Source organism: Lynx canadensis, chromosome B1 (genome assembly GCF_007474595.2).
Source record: "Lynx canadensis isolate LIC74 chromosome B1, mLynCan4.pri.v2, whole genome shotgun sequence".
NCBI lineage: Eukaryota > Metazoa > Chordata > Mammalia > Carnivora > Felidae > Lynx > Lynx canadensis.
Window position 1 is genome coordinate 146,894,922 of NC_044306.2, and position 23,379 is coordinate 146,918,300.

General features: G+C 34.9%; 1 protein-coding gene across 6 annotated transcripts in view; it reads left to right on the plus strand.

Annotated features, from left to right (window-relative positions):
* ANKRD17 (ankyrin repeat domain 17) overlaps positions 1 to 23,379 on the plus strand; it is a 168,174-nt gene that overhangs the window by 80,176 nt on the left and 64,619 nt on the right. For all 6 annotated transcript variants that reach the window (XM_030313703.2, XM_030313704.2, XM_030313708.2 and 3 more), the window contains exons 2-10: positions 2,774 to 2,927; positions 9,540 to 9,696; positions 13,326 to 13,473; positions 13,718 to 13,865; positions 15,019 to 15,252; positions 17,910 to 18,004; positions 19,946 to 20,183; positions 21,441 to 21,632; positions 22,006 to 22,115. In XM_030313703.2, coding sequence (XP_030169563.1) covers positions 2,774 to 2,927; positions 9,540 to 9,696; positions 13,326 to 13,473; positions 13,718 to 13,865; positions 15,019 to 15,252; positions 17,910 to 18,004; positions 19,946 to 20,183; positions 21,441 to 21,632; positions 22,006 to 22,115 — 1,476 coding nt within the window. The remainder of the gene's footprint in view (positions 1 to 2,773; positions 2,928 to 9,539; positions 9,697 to 13,325; positions 13,474 to 13,717; positions 13,866 to 15,018; positions 15,253 to 17,909; positions 18,005 to 19,945; positions 20,184 to 21,440; positions 21,633 to 22,005; positions 22,116 to 23,379) is intronic.

Consider the following 23,379-nt stretch of genomic DNA (forward strand, 5'->3'; position numbering starts at 1 on the left):
TCATGAAGAGATTGAAATGTATTTTTCTTAATAAATTTTCACCGAGCTCAATTAGGGCAACAGCGTGGCATAGGGGACTTTATGTCAGAAAATCACTTTTGATTGAAAGTTAATACCTTCTGTGAGCTAACTTTCTGACCTTCCCTACAGTAAAATACTCTGTTCTAGAAAATAGAAGTTTTATGCTTGTCTACCAGTGCCACATTCCTTTTTCTGTTGTCTTAGATAAATTTGTTATTTTGGTCAAAATCTTTTCATATTTATCTTTCTGCAAGCAGTATGTCTTTGAACAGTTTTAATACCTCTGATCTATACTTTCGATTTGGCACTTAATCATGCACTGCTCTTTGAGATACTTTATTTTCTAAAATTCTAGTCTGAAATATTATTTAATTTTTCATTTGTTTATTTTACCTGTGTTCATTTTTCCATGTTCATTTCCTTGTTTTTCTTTTGTCTTCTCCCATTGGATTGGAAAGTTGTAGATATTTTAACAGAAAATTTCACTGGGAAACAACTTTTTCTTTAAAAAGACTTATCTGGGGGGGTGGTGTCTGGGTGGCTCAGTTGCTTGGGCATCCCACTTTCGGTTCAGGTCATGATCTCACGGTCCATGATTTTGAGCCGCGTATTGAGCTGTGTGTTGACAGCTCAGAGCCTGGAGCCTGCTTCAGATTCTGTGTCTCCCTCGCTCTCTGCCCCTCCCCCCCCCCCACACACTCTCTCTCTCTCTCTCTCTCTCTCAAAAATAAACAAATTAAAAATTTAAAAAGACTCATCTCGCCTTCATTGAAGATAAGAAGACATAGTTTTTATTATGCTATAATTTTGAATCACAACTTGCTATGGCTAAATTGTGTCCAAAAGTCTACTTCTTAAAATATAACATTTATGCTTATACCACTACCTTAAAGGATAATTTACAACTAAAAAGAATATAATCTTGTTTTTTTTCGTAACTCCCTATCATTTTAACAGTTGTTATTGATTGACTAAAGTTAATATACTGCAAAATTTTGTGAAATTTTTCAAATATTTACAGAGATTATTTTCAGAGTATTCAGTGTCTATTTGTATTTGAAGCATTAGAAATCTGAAATCATGCTAACCTATGTTAATCTAATGGAAATTTGGAGAGAAACATATTATTTCCTCCCAGATTAACATTCAGTATTAAATATGTGTTGGTTAAATATAGCAGTTATTCCTGGTTATTAGATAGGTGATTTTTAAAGATCAGTTTCTGATCATCAGTTTCTGATGTTATAATGGCTAAAAATTTATTGCTTACGGTTTTTTCATATTTCTTACATTTAGATAGTAGGCATGAGCATAATTGTGTTCTAGATTATTAATTTCTTTTCTATTTTAGTTATTAGTGTTAGAAGTACTTTAGATTTGTGAAATAAATATGTAAATTACTGATATTTTATATAGTAATTATCAACTTTTTATCAGCAAACAGGAGAATATAGCTCAGTACTTACTTGTAAGTAGCAGAATGGTAAGGGAGATCACAAGACTTCCCCATGTGTTAGGTGTTTGCTATATTCTAATTCTTTACATTTTAAAAAATTGAATTTGGTATATGTTACTATATTACTGGTTCTCAGTGGGTCCATAGTCCCTCAGGGTCCCAGAGACCATTTCAGGATATCAAAGAGGTCAAAACTATTTCATAACAATACTGAGATGTTATTTGCTTCTTTTACTGTATTGACATTTGCACTGATGATGCATAAGCAGTGGTAGGTAAAACTGCTGGACTGTAGTCAAGGCAATGGCATAAAATTGTACTAGTGTCGTTTATTCTTCTGTGTACTCACAGTTAACAAAAAAAGCCAGTTTCACTTAGAAATAATCTGGGGAAAGCAATAAATATTAATTTTGTGAAATTTGCACCTTTGAATACATGTCCTTTTAATTGTTTGTGACAAAATGGGAGGTACACATAAAGCACTTCTGTGTTTTTGTTGTTGTTGTTGTTGTTTTTTGAGATGTGAGGAGAATTAGCCATTCTTATTTTCACGAAATGCCATTTTTACTAGAAAATATAACTGATGGACACAGTACACTTACCAAACTTGGGTATTTGGCAAATGTTCTCATCAGATATGATATGGAAATGAGCTTGTCACTTTAAGGAAAACTTTTGGCAGTATTTGTTGCCAATGATAAGATTAAGCTTTTAAGCACAACTTGGAATTTTAAATTGTATTTGCCTGGGCTTTATAGTACTTAAAAACTTTTCTGATAAAACCAGTGGTGATATTAACAAATGTGATTTTTTTTTTTGATATTGTAGGTGAATATTAATATATTTAATCCTTCTCTGAAGTTTTTGAGAGTGCAGTACTTTATAAGTGTGTAAAGGGGTCCTTAGAGCAAAACATTTAAGAACAGCTGATTTAGGTCCTCTACTAAAGTCAGAGGTTTCACAGTCTAAGTCCTCATAGCTCCCCGTATCTCACTCTTGCCCCATTAAATTAAAATAGAAAAGAATACCTAATTTTAGTTAAAAAAAAAAAAAGAGAGACCTGCATATGAGTAGCACATTCTTAAGTTCTTCTACAAATGTAATTTCTCCTTTAAACAGTGGGCTTATCTATCGCTTGAATTTATTTAGGATTGTATTTATCATGATATTTACATTAAAATATATTTTTTCTCTCTTCTTCCTTTTTCTTCTATTTACTTCTCTTACCACTTCCCTTTCTCCTTTCATTTCTCCCTTCCTTCCTTTTTTCTTTTTTTTTTTGTGTTTGTTTTCTAGGTGGAGTCTTTCATTTTGGATCAGGATGATTTGGAAAATCCAATGCTGGAAACGGCTTCCAAGTTGCTCTTGTCAGGTACTGCTGATGGTGCAGACCTCAGGACAGTAGATCCAGAAACACAAGCCAGACTGGAAGCTTTACTAGAAGCTGCAGGTAGGTCTGCAGACTTTACATATGTAATTAATCTATCTAATTTTCCAAAGTTACATATAAATCTAATAAAAACTACTATGATTAGGGGCACCTGGCTGGCTCAGTCATTAGAACATGCAACTGTTTTTTGTTTTTTTTTTAATTTTTTTTTTTTTTTTAACATTTATTTATTTTTGAGAGACAGAGACAAAGCATGAGCAGGGGAGGGGCAGAGAGAGAGAAGGAGACACAATCTGAAGCAGGCTTCAGGCTCTGAGCTGTCAACCCAGAGCCCGACACGGGGCTCGAACCCACAAACCGTGAGATCATGACCTGAGCTGAAGTTGGACGCTCAACCGACTGAGCCACCACCCAGGCACCCCATAAGAGCAGTGTTTTAATTAGAGATTATATACATAGTCAAAGATTTGGCACCATATATATAAAATATAAAGGAAAAGAAATTCTAAATCTCTGTGATTGTTAAAAAAAATTTTTTTTACATTTATTCATTTTTGAGAGATAGCACGAGCAGAGGAGAGGCAGAGGGAGAGGGAGACACAGAATCTGAAGCAGGTTCCAGGCTCTGAGCTGTCAGCACAGAGCCTGACGTGGGGCTTGAACCCACAAACCATGATATCATGACTTGAGCCAAAGTCAGATGCTTAACTGAATGAGCCACCCAGGCACCCCTCTATGATCATTTTAAATAACCATAAATAACCAGATTTCCCTCCACTTTAATTTTTCTAAAGTGTATATAAATATATTGTGAACCTTAATTGATCATTTTTTTAGCATCCTGATTTGCTATACAGTGTACATGCAGTACATGCAAATTGCTACTTTATTATATAGCATAAAACCAACCTACTACTATTTGGTAATCCTTTCAATAAATATCTTGTAACACAGCATCTAAATATTTGAAGCACTCATGGTTAAATTTGATTTCTATCCTGAGTAAAATTATAGAATGGACTATTAAAGGGATCTTGACCAAATACAAATGAAAACATAATAGGGGCACATGCAAGGTTCTGTTCTGGAAGATAGAAAATTATGTACAGAACAGTTGATACAGAATGTTAGCATTTGCCAGAAATTTGGTGTTGCTCTGGGGGTTTATGTGAGAGAAATGAGAATTGTGAAATTATTTGAAAATGTGTCGTAAGAGGAAAAGAGAATGTTTGTCCTGAAGATGGGAAACCTCAGGTTGAATATAAGAGGGATATTTGTTTTTGTTTTTGTGCTCCCAAGAGGCAGAACCAGATTGAAAAATGCTACATGAAAGTAGATTTCAGCTGATGAAAGGAGTTACTACTAATGGAGGAAGAGTTCCTTTTAAATAATTTTTTTTTTCAACGTTTTTTTATTTATTTTTGGGACAGAGAGAGACAGAGCATGAATGGGGGAGGGGCAGAGAGAGAGGGAGGCACAGAATCGGAAACAGGCTCCAGGCTCCGAGCCATCAGCCTAGAGCCTGACGCGGGGCTCGAACTCACGGACCGCGAGATGGTGACCTGGCTGAAGTCGGACGCCTAACCGACTGCGCCACCCAGGCGCCCCGAAGAGTTCCTTTTCATAGGACTAATAGTTGCCTCATTTTCTCATTTCTGTATTTATTACCATTTTTTCCCTGTTTTTTCTACAGTAGCTAGCCCTCCCCCCCTCCCTCCCTCCCTTCCTTCCTCCTCTTCTTCTCGTCTCCTTTTCTCCTTTCTTTTTTTAAATGAAATATTTTACATATAAACCCAGAGGGAATACCCATCATCCAGCTTAAACAGCCATCAGTGCGTGGACAGTCTTGTTTCATCTTAATTTGTTACCACCCTGCTGAGATCCCCTACCCCTCCCCTCCATGTTAATTTAAAGCAAACTAAGCATTATATAATTTCATATATAAATACTTCAGTATATACTGCAAATTAAGACCTTTAAAAAAAAATAACCAAATACCATTGCATATAAAGAAAAAAATAATACTAATTCCATCATTATTGCCAAATACCCTGTCAGTGTTTTGATTTCCCCACTTGTTTCATAATGGTCTTTTTTAGTTGGTTTATTTAAATTAGGATCCAAACAAATTTTTCATTTTTTGTATAAGGTTTTAAATTCCAGTATAGGTAACATGTAGTGTTATATTAGGTTCAGGTATACAATACAGTGATTCAGCAATTCTATACATAGTCAATGATCATCATGATAAGTGTACTCTTAGTCTCCTTCACCTATTTCATATTTACATATTTTTGTATGTAAAATTATACGTGTTTTTCATGTTAAAGTTTCAAGTTAATTTGAGTTCTTAATTGTTAACAGGTTCCTTCTTCCTCTTCCCCCCCCCCCACTTATTTGTTGAATAAATAGATTTTATTTGACTCATTTTATGGCACTTGTGCATGTTGTATTTCCTGTAAATCGGAATTCAGATCCAGATATTTGACCAGATTCAAATTCATTTTGGCTTTGGCATGAACAGTTATTCATGGTGTATGTATTTCCTGTGTATCACAGAACCACTCTTGTGGTTTCATTTTTCATGGTGTAGAGATTGATCATGGTTTAAGTATCCTGAGAAAGTATGCCTGAAAAATAAGAGTTTTTGATTCTGCCTGAAAGTGCCTTTGATGCTGTCCTCATACTTGATGGTTTGACTACGTATAGAATTCTAGTGTAAAAATAACTTTCAGACTATTGAAATTATTACTCCATTGTCTCCTAATTTCTGGTGTTGCAGTTCTGAAAGTTAATGCCACACTTATTTATAGTAGTCTGCTATCTCTGCAACTTTTCCTATGTCTTCCTTCTCCATATCATTAGAATTTTCGGCATTTAAAATTTTGCTCACATTTTGAATATTTTGGCTGCCCTTTACATTTCGGATTTTCTACAAAAAAAGTCTGTTTTTTTGTTTTTTGTTTGTTTTTTTTTTTTTTTAGTCAATAGCATAGCCATAAAACGCTACACTGGAAGGTATATGTGCATGTTTTGTCAACTGGTGGGTTTCACTATGCAGTATTTATTATATATTGTAAATGATATGTATTATATAATTGGTTTACTATTACAGCACAACAGTTTATTCTAAACATAGTGGCATGACATTTACTATTCCTTAGTTTCTGTAGATAAGACATATGGGCACACAGTGTGGCTAGATTTTCTTGCCCAGAGTCTCAGGGGCTGAAATCAAGGTATCTGCTGATGAGTAGAGTTCTCATCTATAGGCTGTAGGAGAAAATCTGCTTTCAGGCTTATTGTTGTTGATAGGAGTTGTAGGACTGAGATCCTGATTTCCTGTGGACTGTCAGCTGGGGCTGCTCTTACCTTCTTGAGGTTGCCCTCATTCTTTAACATGTGGCCCAGTCCATCCTCATGCCAGCACAGTAGAATCCTTCTAATGGTAAGAATCTCTGATTTCCCTTTCTCCAACTAGCCTAGAAAAGCTTTGTTTTTCATGGGCTCATGTGATAAGGTCAGTCTCACTCAGATAATATTCCTGTCTTTAGGTCAACTGTGCCACATTATGTAACCTAATCATGGGGATAAAAGCTATCAAATCCACAGTCCCAAGACTGTGAGTTCACAGAGTGAGTTCACCAGAGCTGGGTAATCTTGGGAACATTGTAGAATTTCCAGTACACAGTGACTTGGTAGAGACCCTTTCATTTCTTTGAAAACTCCCCAAATGTCAGTATCTTTAAGTGTTTTCTCTGGGGTTTTTTAATTTCTTGACAGAGACATTTACCAGTTTTTGTCTGGTGAATGATAAACCTGGCTACCTGAATTTTGGGAGCTTAGAGTGGGAAGAGGCTGAGGATCTCACTGTTTGACATGCATACATACACTTATTTAATCTTCATTTCCATTTAGTATAACTGTCTCTTTCTTATCTGTATCTAATGACTACTAATCCTGGGCCTTTCTGGTTGGTTTCTATAGAGAACAATCATCTGGCTGTGCTGTTTGGGAATGGAGTCTTTGAGTGTTTGACTGCTTCTCACAGTGTTCAGCTAGTCTCTCTGTATAATGACCCAAGCCTTACCCCTGTATCTGGGACCTGTACTTCCTGAGTCCTGATGGGCTGATCACCTTGTTTCTCTTTTGATATCTATGTTTCTGTTTATTCTGTTCTGCTAAGTCCATTACTTCTCCTCTTTTTTTTGTCTTTATAAGTGGGAATTAGGTTGAGTAAGTCTTAGGGAAAAAAGAGAAAATAATTATCTTAAAATCAGAAATGTAGGTAATTTTTCAATGTACTTTTTCTCTTCTGTATTTTATGTAGCCTATACTGTCTTATTAGGACATTTTTGGTCACAAGTGACATGGTTCTGTTGTTCAGTTGATTAAATGTTAGAATTGGGAAAGAATCATTTGACCACATCTTTTCTGATTTTTGATCTTCATTGATTAATATTTAATAACTGGATAACCAGTAGAAAAAGGATCATCATAATCCAGAGTAGCTACAATGAATTCATTTTCAATCAGTGTGTTATTTGAAGGGTTACCATTTATATCTTAGGTTACTTCCTACCTAGTTATATTTACTAAAATGGTTATCTTTACTTATGAAGATATGAGAAGATAAAAATTTAATATGGAATATTTTGTTTTCACTGTTCTTTCTTTTTAAGGCAGTGGTTACTTTCTACTAATCCAGATATATCCTCTTCCCTAGTTCTCTTGCTGTTATTGACAAATAATTGTTATATAACTGATCTGAATTGGCTAAAAAATTGGAGCTATTGTCTCATGTGAAAATGCGTCTGTGGCTTTGGTTTCTATAGTGTTAGGATACTTAACTAATCATAAATATCTTAATAAATACTACTATAGCAGATTCAGACTATGGTTGGATTTTATTTTTAGTGACACAAATTATATAGTAGGTATCAGTTTTATCAGACTGAGACTGTCTTTATTCCTTGCACATCTTGATTGTAACACATACCAAATTTGATTGCTCTGACCATTTGTTATATCTAAAATCATAAAGGTTTCCTGCCAGAATTATTTTTGGTTCTATAAGATGTAGTATTTGATATCTTGGGTTTTTCAGAAAGAAAAGGAGATAAGTATAAACTTTTGTAAACTTTATTATTATTTTTTAATTTATTAAATGTTTATTTTCATTTTTGAGAGAGAGAGAGACAGTGTGAGCATGGGAGGGGCAATGAGAGAGGGAGACACAGAATGTGAAGCAGTCTCCAGGCTCTGAGCTGTCATCACAGAGCCCGACGTGGAGCTCGAACTCATGAACCGTGAGATCATGACCTAAGCCGAAGTCAGATGCTCAACTGACTAAGCCACCCAGGCACCCCAATTTTTGTGAACTTTAAACACAAACTTATGTGATGTTATTAAGCCCTTCCAATGTGAAAGGATATGTTTATTATTACCATTTGAGTGGTTTTTTTTTGGATTGATGTCTTAGTTAATTAGTTTGCTTTAAAACCTGTGATAGTGCTTCTTGAACTTTACTGTGCCTCTGAATTGGTTGGGGATCTTTTTTTAAAAATGCAGGTTTTGGATGAGTAAATCTTCGGGCCCAAAATTCTGCAGTTCTAACATGCTCCCAAATGACAGCAATGCTTTTTGTCCATGTACCACATGTTGAGGAGCAGTGATCCAAAATATCTAGGTGTTTATCTTCAAGTTGGAGCAGATGTTTTTAATCCTGGCTGTGCATTAGAATCTTGGCACTTTAAAAATATATGTATGCCTAGGCTCCACCTCTTACTTAATACATCTTTAGATGGAGGAGAGCTTAGCATCTGTATTTTTGAAAAGCTCCGCTGAGACGGGCAGCCTGGATTAAGCACCACTGAGTTAGAATAATAAAGGTTAAAGATAAATTTGCTTTGTAGTGATATCTGGAAAAGCAGTAAATTATATTCATGCAGGTGGTTACTAACCAGTTCTGCTTTTGAATTTGTTTTCTTTTGGTGTTCTGAATGATTTTTAGATATGATTTTGAGTACATGTAATAAGTTATAGATGTAATTTGAAATAAATAGGTGCTTATATATAGGTTATCTTTTGTATGTATGGCCTATTATGTCTTGTTAGGCCATTTTTGGTCACAAGTGGTAGTAAGCCACCTAAACAGTCTTAAGCAAAAGTGGGGATCTACCGAAAGTATGGGGATTGTTCTGATTCCTGGCACTAAAATAACGTTATCAGAACTCTGTTTTCTTTATATTTCTCTGCCCTCCTCTCCTCTAATTGACGTATTTTGTGTGGTCTTTTTTTCTCTGTAGTCATGAAAGTGGCCAAATAGCTCATCACTCACATCTTAGCAATTTAGTAACCTTTGAACATATAGGTCCTACCAAACCAATGCAAAAGTCTGAGTGAGGACTCCTAGTTGTTCCAGCATAGGCCAAAGACCCATTTCTGGCACCAGAGAGTCACAGGGTCAAGCACTTACAGACCACATGGAAGGAATAAGATTATTAGAGAATTGGAGAACAGTGATTTCCCAAAAGATTCCAGGCAGACAATATATATGTCAAGTGTAACATTTGAAGGTTGTTTGCTAACATATATAGAGTTAAGTAACTTGACTTTTGCTTTGTTTCTCCTTTTGGGTGTGTCCATATTGGTGTGAAAATAATATAATAGGAATAGGCAAATTATCTACGGCTGATGGTAAAGCCTTTGCAGATCCTGAAGTGCTTCGGAGGTTGACGTCGTCTGTTAGTTGTGCGTTGGATGAAGCTGCTGCTGCACTTACCCGGATGAGAGCTGAAAGCACAGCGAATGCAGGGCAGTCGGACAAGTAAGAACATTTTCTCTGTGATTGATATAAAAACGTTTTCTTAAAAGTAGCTAATGTTCACTGAGCTTTTATTTTGTGCATGGCATGGAAGTATATGTGAAATACTATATGTGATATCTCGTTTTTACTCACATAAAGCCCTAAAGCAATGGATTTTGTTTTTACTCTCATTTTACTCATGAAAAGCTCAAGGCTTTTTACTCTCATTTTTACTCATGAAAAGCTGACAAGTGGCAAAGCTCAGACACCAGTGATGCAAGACTGACTTCTTAGCCAATATGTTATAAAAGAGCTTTTGCTTATTTAATAGATTTTGTTGTCTTTTAATGTTTTGGTGACAAAGAAATAAATGCTTTCTAATTAGTCATGCCATTTCTAGTTCATGTGCATTGTTCTGACCATTTTATTTTATTAAAAAAAAATTTTTTTTTTAATGTTTATTTCTGAGACAGAGAGAGACAGAACATGGGTGGGGGAGGGGCAGAGAGCGAGGGAGACACAGAATCAGAAGCAGGCTCCAGGCTCTGAGCTGTCAGCACAGAGCCTGATGCGGGGCTCTAACTCACAGACCGCAAGATAATGACTTCAGCCGAAGTCCGATGCTCAACCGACTGAGCCACCCAGGCGCCCCTGTTCTGACCATTTTAAATAGCAAGGTTTTAATTTATTTGTTTTATGAATGTTCAAGAAATATCATGGATCTAGTTCCCATAATTTGAATGTAAGTGAGTCCCAGGGATTTTATTTTTGTATCCCCTACAATTTCTTTTCTATAGTACTTTATAGTTACGGCTCAGTGAATATTTTGTGACTTTGCTATTTGAAGTTTTTCTGGTGATCTCACTCAATAAAAATCATACCATCTCATATATAAAACCAATTATGGATAATATATGAAAAATGGATATAAGCTTTAAGGAAGCAAATGGAAAAGAATTATTAATATGTTACATTTTTTTGATTACTCAGAGGCTTGTTTTCCTTTAATTAAAATGAAGCTATTTTATTTATTTTAGCAGTTGCCTTTAACCAGTTGAGAAAATGGGAGTATTCTTTTATATATGGGTTTAGAGTGTAAAAAACAGCATTTAAGGATTGTCTTTTGGGGCACCTGGGTGGCTCAGTCATTAAGCATCTGACTTTGGCTCAGGTCGTGATCTCAGGGTTCATGAGTTTGAGTCCCATGTCAGGTGAGCTTGAGCCCCACTTTGGTGAGTCCCACTTCTCTCTGCCATCCCTCCCCAACTCTTCTCCTGGGATTCACTTTCTCTCTCTGCCCCTTGCTCACTTGTACCCACTGTCTCTTAAAAAAAAAAAAAAAAAAAAAAAAAAAAGGATTGTCTTTGTATAATAGTGTTTTTATGTAACATCTTTTAAGAGCATGAAAAAGAAGCTGTATAGTATTAACAAGAAAATTTGCTGTTTCTCTTGGCTCTGTATTCATCTTCATTGGTTTAGATTTTTGTGTTTTTATTAATTTACTGTTCTTCTCATAGATTGACCCTCTTTCTTTTGTTAACTTCAAGTTCTGTTTCTTAATTAACAGTTTTACTACCCTGTAATATTATCGATATTCTCTTAAATACGGTGCCTGTTTAGACTGTCAAGAAAGAAAGTTAAAAGCACCTTGAAGAGTATATTAAGGCTAGTTCAAGCAGGAAATAGAACAGAAAAATAAAAAGTCACTGATTCTTTGGCATTGAGTATATTAGAAGAACAGAGCATGTTTGTGACAATCATTTATTCAGCAAAGCTTGAGAAATATAGTGGAGTGCATTGATGTTATATGCTAGATTTTATTAGTTAAGTGTGCTGCCATGTGCCAGATCTCATAAGTTTGAAATTTGAACTGTTGCTACAGTAATTCCTATAAGCTTGTTTTAAAGCTAGCATACACATATGGAAATGTCTGAATGCAAGCCTGAATGGGATAGTAGAGTAGGGTGTGTGTGTGCCTGAGGAAGAAAGAAAATATAAGAGTCCATGTGAAAGAGAGAAAAGATGTTCTTACACAGAAACGTCTTGTAGGAAGGATTTGTCTTACATCTGTTTAAAGGTAATAGAGAACACTGGGTCTGAGGACTGTTAGTGTCCTTTAAAATGGGAAATTACGAGACAAGGACACTAAGTGTTGTTCAAGACATTGACGTAGGTAAGGGGACAATACAGTTAACAAGTAAGTAAAATATGTAACATGGCACACGATGATGAGAACTATGGGGAAAAATTGAATGGGAAAGTGCCAGGGCAATGTTTGGGGTTGGAAGTCATGGTGCATTTTTAAGAGTAGTCAAGGAGATCCTCCCTTAAAAGGTGGCATTTTAGCAAAGACCTGAAATTGGTAAGGGTGTGAGCTGTGTCTGAGAGGTCTTGCCAGAGGAACAGCAAATACAGGTATCTTAGAGTTGGAGCTTCATTAGCATTTTTTATGAAAAGCAGGAAAGCCAATCAGTGTGGCTAAAGTGGAAAGACTAAGTGATGAATAGGTGATGAAACCAGAGAGGTAAAAAGTAGGAGTGTGAGACCCTACCACTGGACAGATCTTGTAAGTACTTTGGCTTTTAGTGTGAGATCAGAAGCCAAATGGAGGATTCTGAACAGAGGAATGCCATGATATACTTTCCTTTAAACAAGATCTCTCACTCAGGCTGCCATGTTGAAAGAGTCTGAAGGAAAACAAAGGTAACAGCAGGGAGACTGTTTAGGAGACTTTGCCATTAATCCAGGCTAAAGATGATGTTCTTGAATCTGGGTGGCAGTAATAATAAAGGTATAGAAAAGAGGTTCCATGGATGACTTCAGTACCAGAAGTGACAGGACCTTGAAAAGGATGATATAAGAATTGACTTATATTTGAAATAAAGAGAATGTTAATTAAGAGCACTGGATTTAGTGTTTTTCTTCGGATGGATTTTATCCAAAAATAGAATTTTTTAGAAATGTCCATAGTTGGAATTATTTTGGGAAGTTTATAGGGCAAACACTTTACTCTCAGTCTAATTTTCTGTTGTTCCACTTTTTCTACTTTCCTTTTGCTTGAATTTAGCATTTGCCTCGCCTGGGTATTTTTCAGATTTCGACTAAATATGATACATAAGTAAATACTTCAAAAAAGAATTTCCTTATCGTTTATTCATATTTTACTCAAAATTATATGCTTGTAACTTTCCTGTCTGATTTCCCTTTAATTGATGGAAGGATTCAAGTAGACCTTTATAATTAGTATAAGTTTTACCTGTTTTATTAAATACATTTTTATTAACTTTTATATAAGTTTTCTCATGACCAAGCAAAAAGGAAGTATAATTATTACCTGTATTTTGTTCATGTGATTTTCCATAAATTTTATGTTTTAGAATTTTGGGTTTTTTCCAGTGATAGTAAAGTGGACTTTGTACTTCAGTGCATAGCTATAAACATCTTATAATGTTGATAATTCTAATTCAGTGAATTTTATGAGTAGATTTTAGTGAACTGAGTCATTTTCAGTTTTCTGTTTCTTATGGATCATATTGAAGTGATCATTCTTGTTTAGCACGACTGTCCAGATTAACCTCAAAAACCAATACTTATGGTGTGTAATTTTTAACATTTTTATATGCTAATGTTATAATATTCTTCCCTAATAGCCGCAGTTTGGCAGAAGCCTGTTCAGAAGGAGATGTAAATGCTGTGCGAAAGTTACTCATTGAAGGGCGGAGCGTAAATGAGCACACTGAGGAAGGGGAGAGCCTCCTTTGTTTAGCTTGTTCTGCTGGATACTATGAGCTTGCACAGGTTTGTAGTATCAAAATAAAGCACATGGGCTGTTTTTGTTTTTGTTTTTAATCTGGCCTACTTAGACAAGAAATAATAAAATAAACTCAACCATTAGGCTCATTTCAACAAATTTTTGTTAGATACATGTTGTGATTATGGGCTCTGACTATAAATCACTAGGTAGGTGTTAACGTAAACATGTTCCACATGTTTTGATGAATATATTGTTTTCTAATATCATTTAAACTTTTTCTTTCATAAGGTTTTGTTGGCAATGCATGCAAATGTGGAAGATAGGGGAATCAAAGGTGACATTACACCTTTAATGGCTGCTGCTAATGGAGGACATGTCAAAATTGTGAAGTTGCTGCTAGCTCATAAAGCCGATGTCAATGCACAGTCTTCAACAGGTTATTCATGTTTCTTCTTTCAGTTTTGTTAAATGTTAGCACCTTTTGGTAATAACTATGTCACATGAAAATCATCATTAGTACAGCTTTTGCAGTGCTCTAATTATGAAGTACTGCACATTTTCCTAAGTGTATGCATTAGATTTAAAGTATAAAAATATTTTGAATAAAGTTTCTCTTTTGTGTCTGAGGATGATTACTTGGCCTTTTGAGGTTCTTTTAGATTAAATTAAACACTGGCCCAGTTAGAAGGACTACCCTCTTGGAAATGGGCTATAGTTCTTCAATCCAGGTTTCCTATTTTTCAGGGAAGAAGGGAAGGGAAGATAGGGAAAACAAGAAGGATATGGAACAAAAGGCAGGTCTATCATTGTCTACTGTTACTAAATTGTGGCCTATAGAAAAAAAAAATTATGAAAACATTGTGTCCTACAATGGACATGACTTTAGTTTAAACTAACTTTATTTTTTTCTTCAAATTTGGGCATGGATGGATTTATATAAAACTTCTAAAAATTAAATGAAAATATATTTTGTGCATCTTCATGCAGGATTTTCAAATTTGTTAAATAATTGAAAGAATTTTTATGATCTTACAGGTTCTGGTTGGAAGGGGTTTAGAAATCATTATTTTACCCAGAAGGTTTATTTTTTCCCCCTGTAACACAGGAGATTTTTATCATCAAGAAGGAATGTTTTTGAAATTATGTAGCTTTGATCAGTTAACTGATAATTGAATTTGTAGGAAATCAAATATGTATAATTAAAAGGAGCAGTATGAGATGTACCTATATATGATGAATAATTATCCTCCCAAAATAAAGCTTCTGAAACATTTCTCCAATTAAGGTTACAATGAACATAACTTTTTTTTTATATGAAAAGTTAATTTCAGAATTGCTCAGTTCTTTGATAACTCTACAGTCGTGTTAAGTGTGTCTATTTTCCATATATATTTGACCCTGATACTAAATGGAAAGAATTGGGAGTTGATTTCAGTAAGATAAAAGGCAATGGGAAAGGAATGATATATATTTTCTAAATTTATTAAAATTATAGTCTCCCATTTCAGTTTTCTTCCTGATGCTAACTAAATTAGGATCTTTTTATTTTGATATTTTATGTTAATGTCTTTTTGTTTTTCTTAAAATAGGCAATACAGCACTTACATACGCTTGTGCTGGAGGCTATGTAGATGTTGTAAAGGTGCTCTTGGAATCCGGTGCTAGTATCGAGGACCATAATGAAAATGGTCATACTCCTCTTATGGAAGCTGGAAGTGCTGGACATGTGGAAGTAGCCAGATTGCTGCTAGAAAATGGGGCTGGCATTAATACGCATTCCAATGAATTTAAAGAGAGTGCCCTTACATTAGCTTGTTACAAAGGTACGGTATAAAACATTTTTTTAAAACAAAGTTTTTAAGTACATGAGGTGACAGTTATTTTATATAATAGAGTTTTTAAATTAAAAAGCAAATTAAGAGGTGGCAATAGAATATGGTATGTAATTAACCTAAAAGGGTTTAAAGTGTTTCAGAGTTTAATATGTAAAATTTTAAAATATAGACTTAATATTATAAATATATGTCAATGAAAAATGACTGTTACATGATTCAGTTGTTTTATCAGAAACAGTTATTTAATTTTAATTATGCACTATACTTTTTAATGGTTTTTGTGTCAGAATATTTTTCATGGTTCACACGAAAGAATCCTATTGACTCCAGAAGTATTTGGCCTATAAATTTAAAAGTAAATACAATCAAAGTAGCTAGAATGATCCATTAATAGGAATGTTCTTAAGCTATTTCTCATGATACTAAGAAGAAAGGAGAAAAATTGAAGAGACTAGAGGAGATTTGAGAAATGAAAAGTGGTGTGAAGAGAGTTTGAATTCTGAAGAACAATTCTAGAGTATCGTCAATACATTTCATAAAGTTAGAAGGAAGAGCTAGTTGAAAGTGAGAAAAACACGTACCCATACCTTTGTATTTGTATATGTATATGGATATGTGACTATAAAAGGGGTATGTGATATTTTAAATGATGTCAATCAACCTGAAAATATTGGTAATACAGAAACATACCCTCCTTTGAGAGGGCAAGACAATTGTCTGGAAAGTGTCTTGGTCTTCAGCTAGTTAATGCTCTAGATTCTAGATTCTAAAAAAGATAACCACAGAGCCAGTACTTCTCAAAGTCTACCTTTTTGACAGATAAATGGCTATTAACTAAGGAACTTTTTAAAAACCAAATTTTATGTCTGCTTTCATACCATCTGCAGCTGTGTCATCTTTGTATCATAAAATAAGTGATAATCTTGACCATTAGGTGTCAAGAAACAGCGCTTACAAGGCAAGGTACAGAGTTCAAGGAGGCACTTCCTCTCAATGGCTGAATCACTTCACCCACCAAGCTTGTGAGAGAACACTTCCTTAAATTTTACACCTAGGCCCTTGATTGCCTTACCCTAGTACTGGCTCTGGTGTTGTTTTGTTTCATTCTATTTTAGAGTGGCCAAGGTTGTGTAAGGTCATCTGGAAAAATTTCCTTTAGAAACAATGGTTAAAATAACCCTTAAATACATACATGACTAAAATATAAGTTAAATGTGAAAATATGCTCTATCTAAAGTGCTTTTGATTGGTGTTAACAGAGCTTCAGGTAAGGATGGTTAGGAAACACAGCTGAGATCCCTTACTTCCCTAGTACTGTTTGGTAATTAGGCAGAGGCTTATGTTCATTGGGAGGAGAGGAATTAAGCCTTGGGACAGCCTCTCCAGGACAGGCTGATTGATTGGGTGACTCTCTCCCCTTTTCACAAATACTTTTGAACCCGGAACTGGCTGTTTTTACCACTTAGTCCCAGCTGGCCAGAAGAGCTTTGAGACCAGGCTACATATAACTACTCTTCCCTCTCTCCTTTGCTTATAGCCCCACCCTGCTTTCCAAGGGGCGTCTGAGGTTGGGGCTTGCAGGCTTTAATTAGAAGCTGGATATAGAACTGAGCTGGTGGAGAACATCTCTGCTACTTACAAGGAACCATGGACCCTCTCCCTTTCCTCTAATTTTGGGTGAGGTCTTCTAGGACATAGATTGACAAGGAGAAGATGCAGAAGGGATAGAACTCAGGCTGAGACTGAACGTTGATGTGGATCTTTGGGAAGGGAGAATGACAGAGAGGAAAGGGAGGGAGGTAGGTAGCAAAAACAAAATACGGCAGATGCTAAGTTACTTATTGAAGTTAGTTTTAATTGTTTATGATTTTACCATCTGCTCCTTCCCCTTGGTCCTGATTGAGCATTGACTGCAACTCTTAACAAACAATATTGGAAAAAAATTAAGTCATTTTTCTATTGTTACTTGCATAGTGTCTGAAGTCCTTGTCTTTTTAACTACTCGTAAGATGTCTTTATTTGAACTGAAGCATATGGTTTATTTGAAACTACATAAATGTAAATACAAGGGTAAGAGTGTGTGTGTGTATGTATATATTATATACACATATATGTATGTGTGTGTGTATGATACCTAAATAAATGCATAAGTGTAAACTAAATGGTGTGGTTTCGAAAATATTTTTTTATATATACAGTTCCCAATTTACAGGCAGATTGTTCTTAAAAAGTCTGTGAGGTAGTAATTGAAACTTAAAACACATTTCCTCATAGAAATAACTTCAATTATTATTATCCCAGGCAACTAATTCACAAAAGCTAATTTGTTCCATACCATAAATAAATAGAGCATGCCTCAGCTCTTAGAAAAGGTTATAGAAGGGATATTTGGGGTTTTAGATTTCAGTGACATCTTTGCTCTGTTGCATTGGGGTTGTAGTAGCGGCAACAGGGTAAAAAGTAGAAGAGCAAGAATCACTTGTATAATTTATGTGTGACAGTTGAGGGTGGCTTGTAGCTGACTTTAGTGTTATGCTTATAAATTTATTGCTATAAGTTAAATATAACTTTTTAAAATACTGTAACTTGTTACATTTTTTGGAATAATAAAATATCTTATAATAATCTTACACATTTTGGTTTAGGACACCTAGAGATGGTGCGATTTCTTTTGGAAGCAGGGGCAGATCAAGAGCATAAAACAGATGAAATGCACACTGCTCTAATGGAGGCTTGCATGGTAAGACTGGTGAAATACATACATGAAATGTATCTGTATATTTCATAAAGACAGTGCTAGTGTATGTTGGGGACCTTATTCTTGAGTTCAAAGATTTGTTTATTATAGATTTATTGTAGAACAGAACCTCAGCTATCTGAATTGTGACCAGTGTTCAGAGCCAGTTGTACAATATTAACTTCTACTAAAGATGCTTTCTGGAGCTTTACAGAACTACTTTTATTTTCCTAGTCTCCCATAACTATGCTGGTTTTACATAGTTGGGACAAAAAGCAACTATTTAAAAAATTGATCAAGGATATTAAGAAGAATATAAACCACAAGTATGCATATAATACTAAGCATAGCAAATACATCAAACCAAAAATGTAACTTCTGAAAAATTTGAAATTAGAGTGTTATTTGTGTAACATAATTCCCCCTATATGAATGGTGTTTTCTGAGCTTTTAATTCCTTTTGTAAGAACTCTCTTTTTAGAGTTTGTACTTAAGAACAGGTAATAATAGTCCTCTTAAACTTTTGTATCTCAGTATATGATTTGTGGCATAGAAATGGATCAGAATAACATTGTAGACAGATTTACAAGAAAAACATGCCAAAGATGGAAAAAGGCACCAAATGAATTTAAGTTTCTTATCTCAACTTCCCTTCAGAGAATGATTATTGAAAGGATGTTAAATTTTAATTACTAATTTTTAAAAATATTAGGTAACTAATTGAAACCTGAGTTATCTTTGTTTTCTTTATTGTCATGCTAATATTTCCTTTAGTAAATTATCCTTTGAAGAAACACGAGTTTTCTTTCAAGGTCTTAAGTTTCCATCTGTTAAAATTAGGATAATATCCTTCTCTCGGGTTGTTGTGAGGATTAAATGGTATAATGCATATAAAACACATCAGTAATATCCCCATGATAAGGAACTTAAAACATCCTTGTGACCACCACTAGATTAGAAAGTATATAGATTAAGAAATTAAAATAGAGCATTTTGTAGACCTAATCAGTACGTACTGGAAGTGTTATAAGTAGATGAAAGATATTAGTAGTGGCCCGACATTTCAAAGCTTGCTAAGAGAATGGGGTTTTAAACTGGACTTTAAAAGAAATGTAGGAGTTGACTATATATGGAGGTAGAAAATTCTGAACCGAAGGAAGGCAAAGTAACCATTGTAATGGGGCATTAAAGTTGTGTAACATGGCAAGCACAGAGGTAAAAATGGGTGTGATGTGTACAAAAAAAGATGAAATGTCTGTGAGGTAATATATAGAAAGAAAATTTATATTAGAGGTTAAAAAAAAAAAAATTAGAGTGTCTTGGAGTTGCCAGTAGTTAGGAAAGCTGTTGGAAAGGGAGACCAGCAAAGGGGACAGAAGATAGAACTCCTTTCTCTTTTAATTTTTACTGGCATTTAAATGTTGAAAAACAAAAGGAAGTACCATCTACATACTGTGTTCCCTTTCCCCTAACACATTATCTACAATTCTCTACCTTCTCCAAAAAATACTGCCAATTTTTTTCCTGCCTAATCAAAAGTTTGCTTCTCTTTAAGGTTTCGACGAGAATTGTACTTTCCCTTTCTAAACTTTATCTAGTTAGCATTTAAGTATATACCATGAGGTGCTGATGTTATATCATAGTAGTCTTTTGTTTCATGTACTTAATGTCTTTTTTTCCCCTAATGGTTAATAAGCTTCTTCATTGAAGGAAGGTATTATTTTTCTACATGTTTCATAGCCTCAACCTCTATTTCCCCATCTATGCCACAGAAATACAGATAGGTCTTAATTAATACTTGATTTCTCATCTGCTAAATGTAGATTTATTATTCTTATTTGACTGTCAGTAAACCTTCATTGTACAGTAATTGAGAAATCTTCATATTTTTAACAATTGTTTTTAATGGTGCTGATTTAATTTTTTTAATTGCATTGTAATTAGGATGGCCATGTTGAAGTAGCTAGGTTACTTCTTGACAGTGGTGCCCAAGTGAACATGCCTGCTGATTCATTTGAGTCACCATTGACTTTGGCTGCATGTGGTGGGCATGTGGAACTTGCGGCTTTACTTATTGAAAGAGGAGCTAGCCTGGAAGAAGTCAATGATGAAGGTTATACACCACTGATGGAGGCAGCTCGTGAAGGACATGAAGAAATGGTGGCATTACTTCTAGGCCAAGGTAACCATACCAGTGAAAACAGTAAAGCATAAATGTGTAAAACATAACATTAAAATAGTACAAAACTGGGTTTCTGTATTTTCTCCTTCTAGTAGATGTGTAACAAGATGTTGTCACAAAAACAACGTATTTGCTTTGAAAATAGCTTCCATACTGTGCTAAACAAAATCAAATAGACTGCTTTAATATAGAACTTTTCAGGCATCGTGTGCTTTGTGAATACAAGCAGAGAACTGGGGGTGAGGTAGGGGTGTAGATTATGTAGAGGCATATATGAGATTTGACATTTCTCAAAGTGGTATATTGAGAGAATTTCTCTTGGGGCAGGATACCTATTAATAAATATTTGATATATCTAGGGTTTCATGGGACACAGTATGGGAAATCCTACCATAAGGATGAACTTGAGGAGAACGTAAGAATGTATTTATAAGAAGGTGTAAAAGAATCGGCACACAGTAGACTTTTCTTTTGAGAAAAGTGAAATGGTTACTTTGCGGTATTAAGCCATATTCAGTTTAGAAGTAATCTCCTATCTCTCTATATATTTGTAGCCAAGTTTTATATCTCTTTTAATTTTTTTTTTTTTCCAATGTTTATTTATTTTTGGGACAGAGAGAGACAGAGCATGAACGGGGGAGGGGCAGAGAGAGAGGGAGACACAGAATCGGAAACAGGCTCCAGGCTCTGAGCCATCAGCCCAGAGCCTGACGCGGGGCTGGAACTCACGGACCGCGAGATCGTGACCTGGCTGAAGTCGGACGCTTAACCGACTGCGCCACCCAGGCGCCCCTATATCTCTTTTAGTAGTAAGGTTTTTGTTTGGACAAATTTAAGAGGAGTGGAACATTAAAAAAAGCATATTGGCTATAACTTTAAAAGCAGAGGTATTGTAGCACACTTCTTAGGTTTGAATCACAAGTTTCTAACCTTCTGTGCCTGAATTTAGTCTTCTGTAGGGTTGCTGTGAAAGTTTATATATCTATATCTGTAGATATAGATATATAGGCACACTTATGTGCCTTCTGGCTGAATAAATCTTACTCCAGCTGTGTGCATCAAATGTAGACTCGTGGATGTATTTTTAATAACTTTTTCTTTATTCGTACTGCCTCTCAGTAGGGGAGAAGCACTATATTTAGCAAAATAATATAAATGTTTATTTTTGAAGTATAGTTTATTAGGAAACAATCATGTTTTGCTTATCTCTGGGATAAGTTAGTGAGTTCCTTAAAATAATTAGAATTTTCATTCTAGGAGCAAATATCAATGCACAGACAGAAGAAACTCAAGAAACTGCCTTGACTCTGGCTTGCTGTGGAGGCTTTCTGGAAGTGGCAGACTTTCTAATAAAGGCAGGAGCTGATATAGAACTAGGGTGTTCTACCCCTTTAATGGAAGCTGCTCAAGAGGGTCATTTGGAGTTAGTTAAATACTTATTAGCTGCAGGTAGGCATTTTTGCATTTGGAAAGAGTTTTTTACATGATTTATCCAAGTAAAAATGTTATAATGCAAGTAACTTTTTTCTGATGTTATGATACACTGATTGTGTGTTTAAAAATGTAAAAAGTTGTGGTAACTTTATAACTAATTTACCTTATTACTGTTTGAAGTATCTGTAGCTTTAATTTCAAGCAATAATCTATTTCTGATTTTTTTATTTTTTGCTTTTAAAGATGCTGACAGTCTTCTTTATTTCTAGAAATGGGTGACTATTTTGTCTAATTTGAAGACATATGGCTTATTTAGAAATTTCTGTGTCCATCATTTATGTCTTACAATTCTTTTATTAAGTCTCTGTATTGTTTAATACTACTACAGGAGCTAACGTTCATGCAACAACAGCAACAGGGGATACAGCACTAACATATGCCTGTGAGAATGGTCATACCGATGTAGCAGATGTCCTACTTCAAGCAGGAGCAGATCTGGTAAACTATGTCACTTTTTAAATCCTAATACTTAAAACCAAGACAAATTAATTAAAAGTTCAGTGGAGATTACAGATAAAAGGTATTTCTTTTAATTTTCTGTTGGCCTTTTTGCTATTTTTTCTCTCATTTGGTCATTGTTTTTTCCTACACTCTTTGGTGTCTGTTTTTTTTTTTTTTCTTGTTAGTGGCGTCATACAATCTATTTTCCCTTGTCCCCCATAAAAGGGAAATTTTGTATTAGATACATTAATACAAAGTTTTTCTTAGGTACTTAGCTATTTTTAGAATATAAGTATTTAATACTCCTCAACTTACAACTTAGTAAGAAGGATGAAATACTGAGTTTATTGTAGGGTGGATTATGAAGAGATGTCACAGCAAAAGTACAGACAATAAAGAAGCTCAGAAGATGTAAAGACGTCATCTGAGATATTACATTAAGGTTTAGAAAGGTGGATATGGTGATGTGACAAAAGAGATATTCCTGTTGGAAAAAATAGTGTGAGGACAGCCTGACGGGGAAGGAAAAGCAAACGTGTGTGGGGAAAATAGTCTTCCAGTTTCACGTGTGAGGAAGTAGAAGTGAGACATGAAAAGGTAGTTAAAACTTAAGTACCCATATGTTCGTGGGGCTGAGATTAACAAGCAAGTGTGTGTTCTTGTAGAAGTTCATAGTTTATGACAAAAATTCACAGGCAAGCAGAAACAGACTCCTCCATTAACTAGTTTTGCCAACTTTAACTTCTCTTTCCTCATTTATGGAAGGGGAAGAGTGGAACTGGATTACTATTGTGGTCTCTTTCAGTTCTGTGTATGTTAGTAAAGCTCTTGAAGCCCTTATGGCACATATTATACTCTAGTTAGTTGTGTGCCTATTTCTTCAGGATTAGATTTTGAGCTTTCCAGTGTTTACCACAGTGACTGTGAAACATACAGCAATGTATCTTGCTTAGTTAATTGCAATTCAAACAACTTAGTGTGTGGCTTAAGAGAAGACTCGAAAGTTGTTCATCAGATGTGAGTGTTAAAAAATATATATATTGTATGTATTATAACTCAAATCTTTATATTCTAAAATATAACTTGGAAAATTTCTCCAAGTGTTCTCATTACCCAGCAATAAGAAGAAGGCAATAGATTCTCCATTTTTTGAGACCCAGAAATCTCTAGTAAGACGTTGTAATTGGTGGTTTTTGAGATATTAAGTCACTAGCCTTGTTGTTTTCATATAAGATAATGTGGTTTTAACGTTTATTTATTT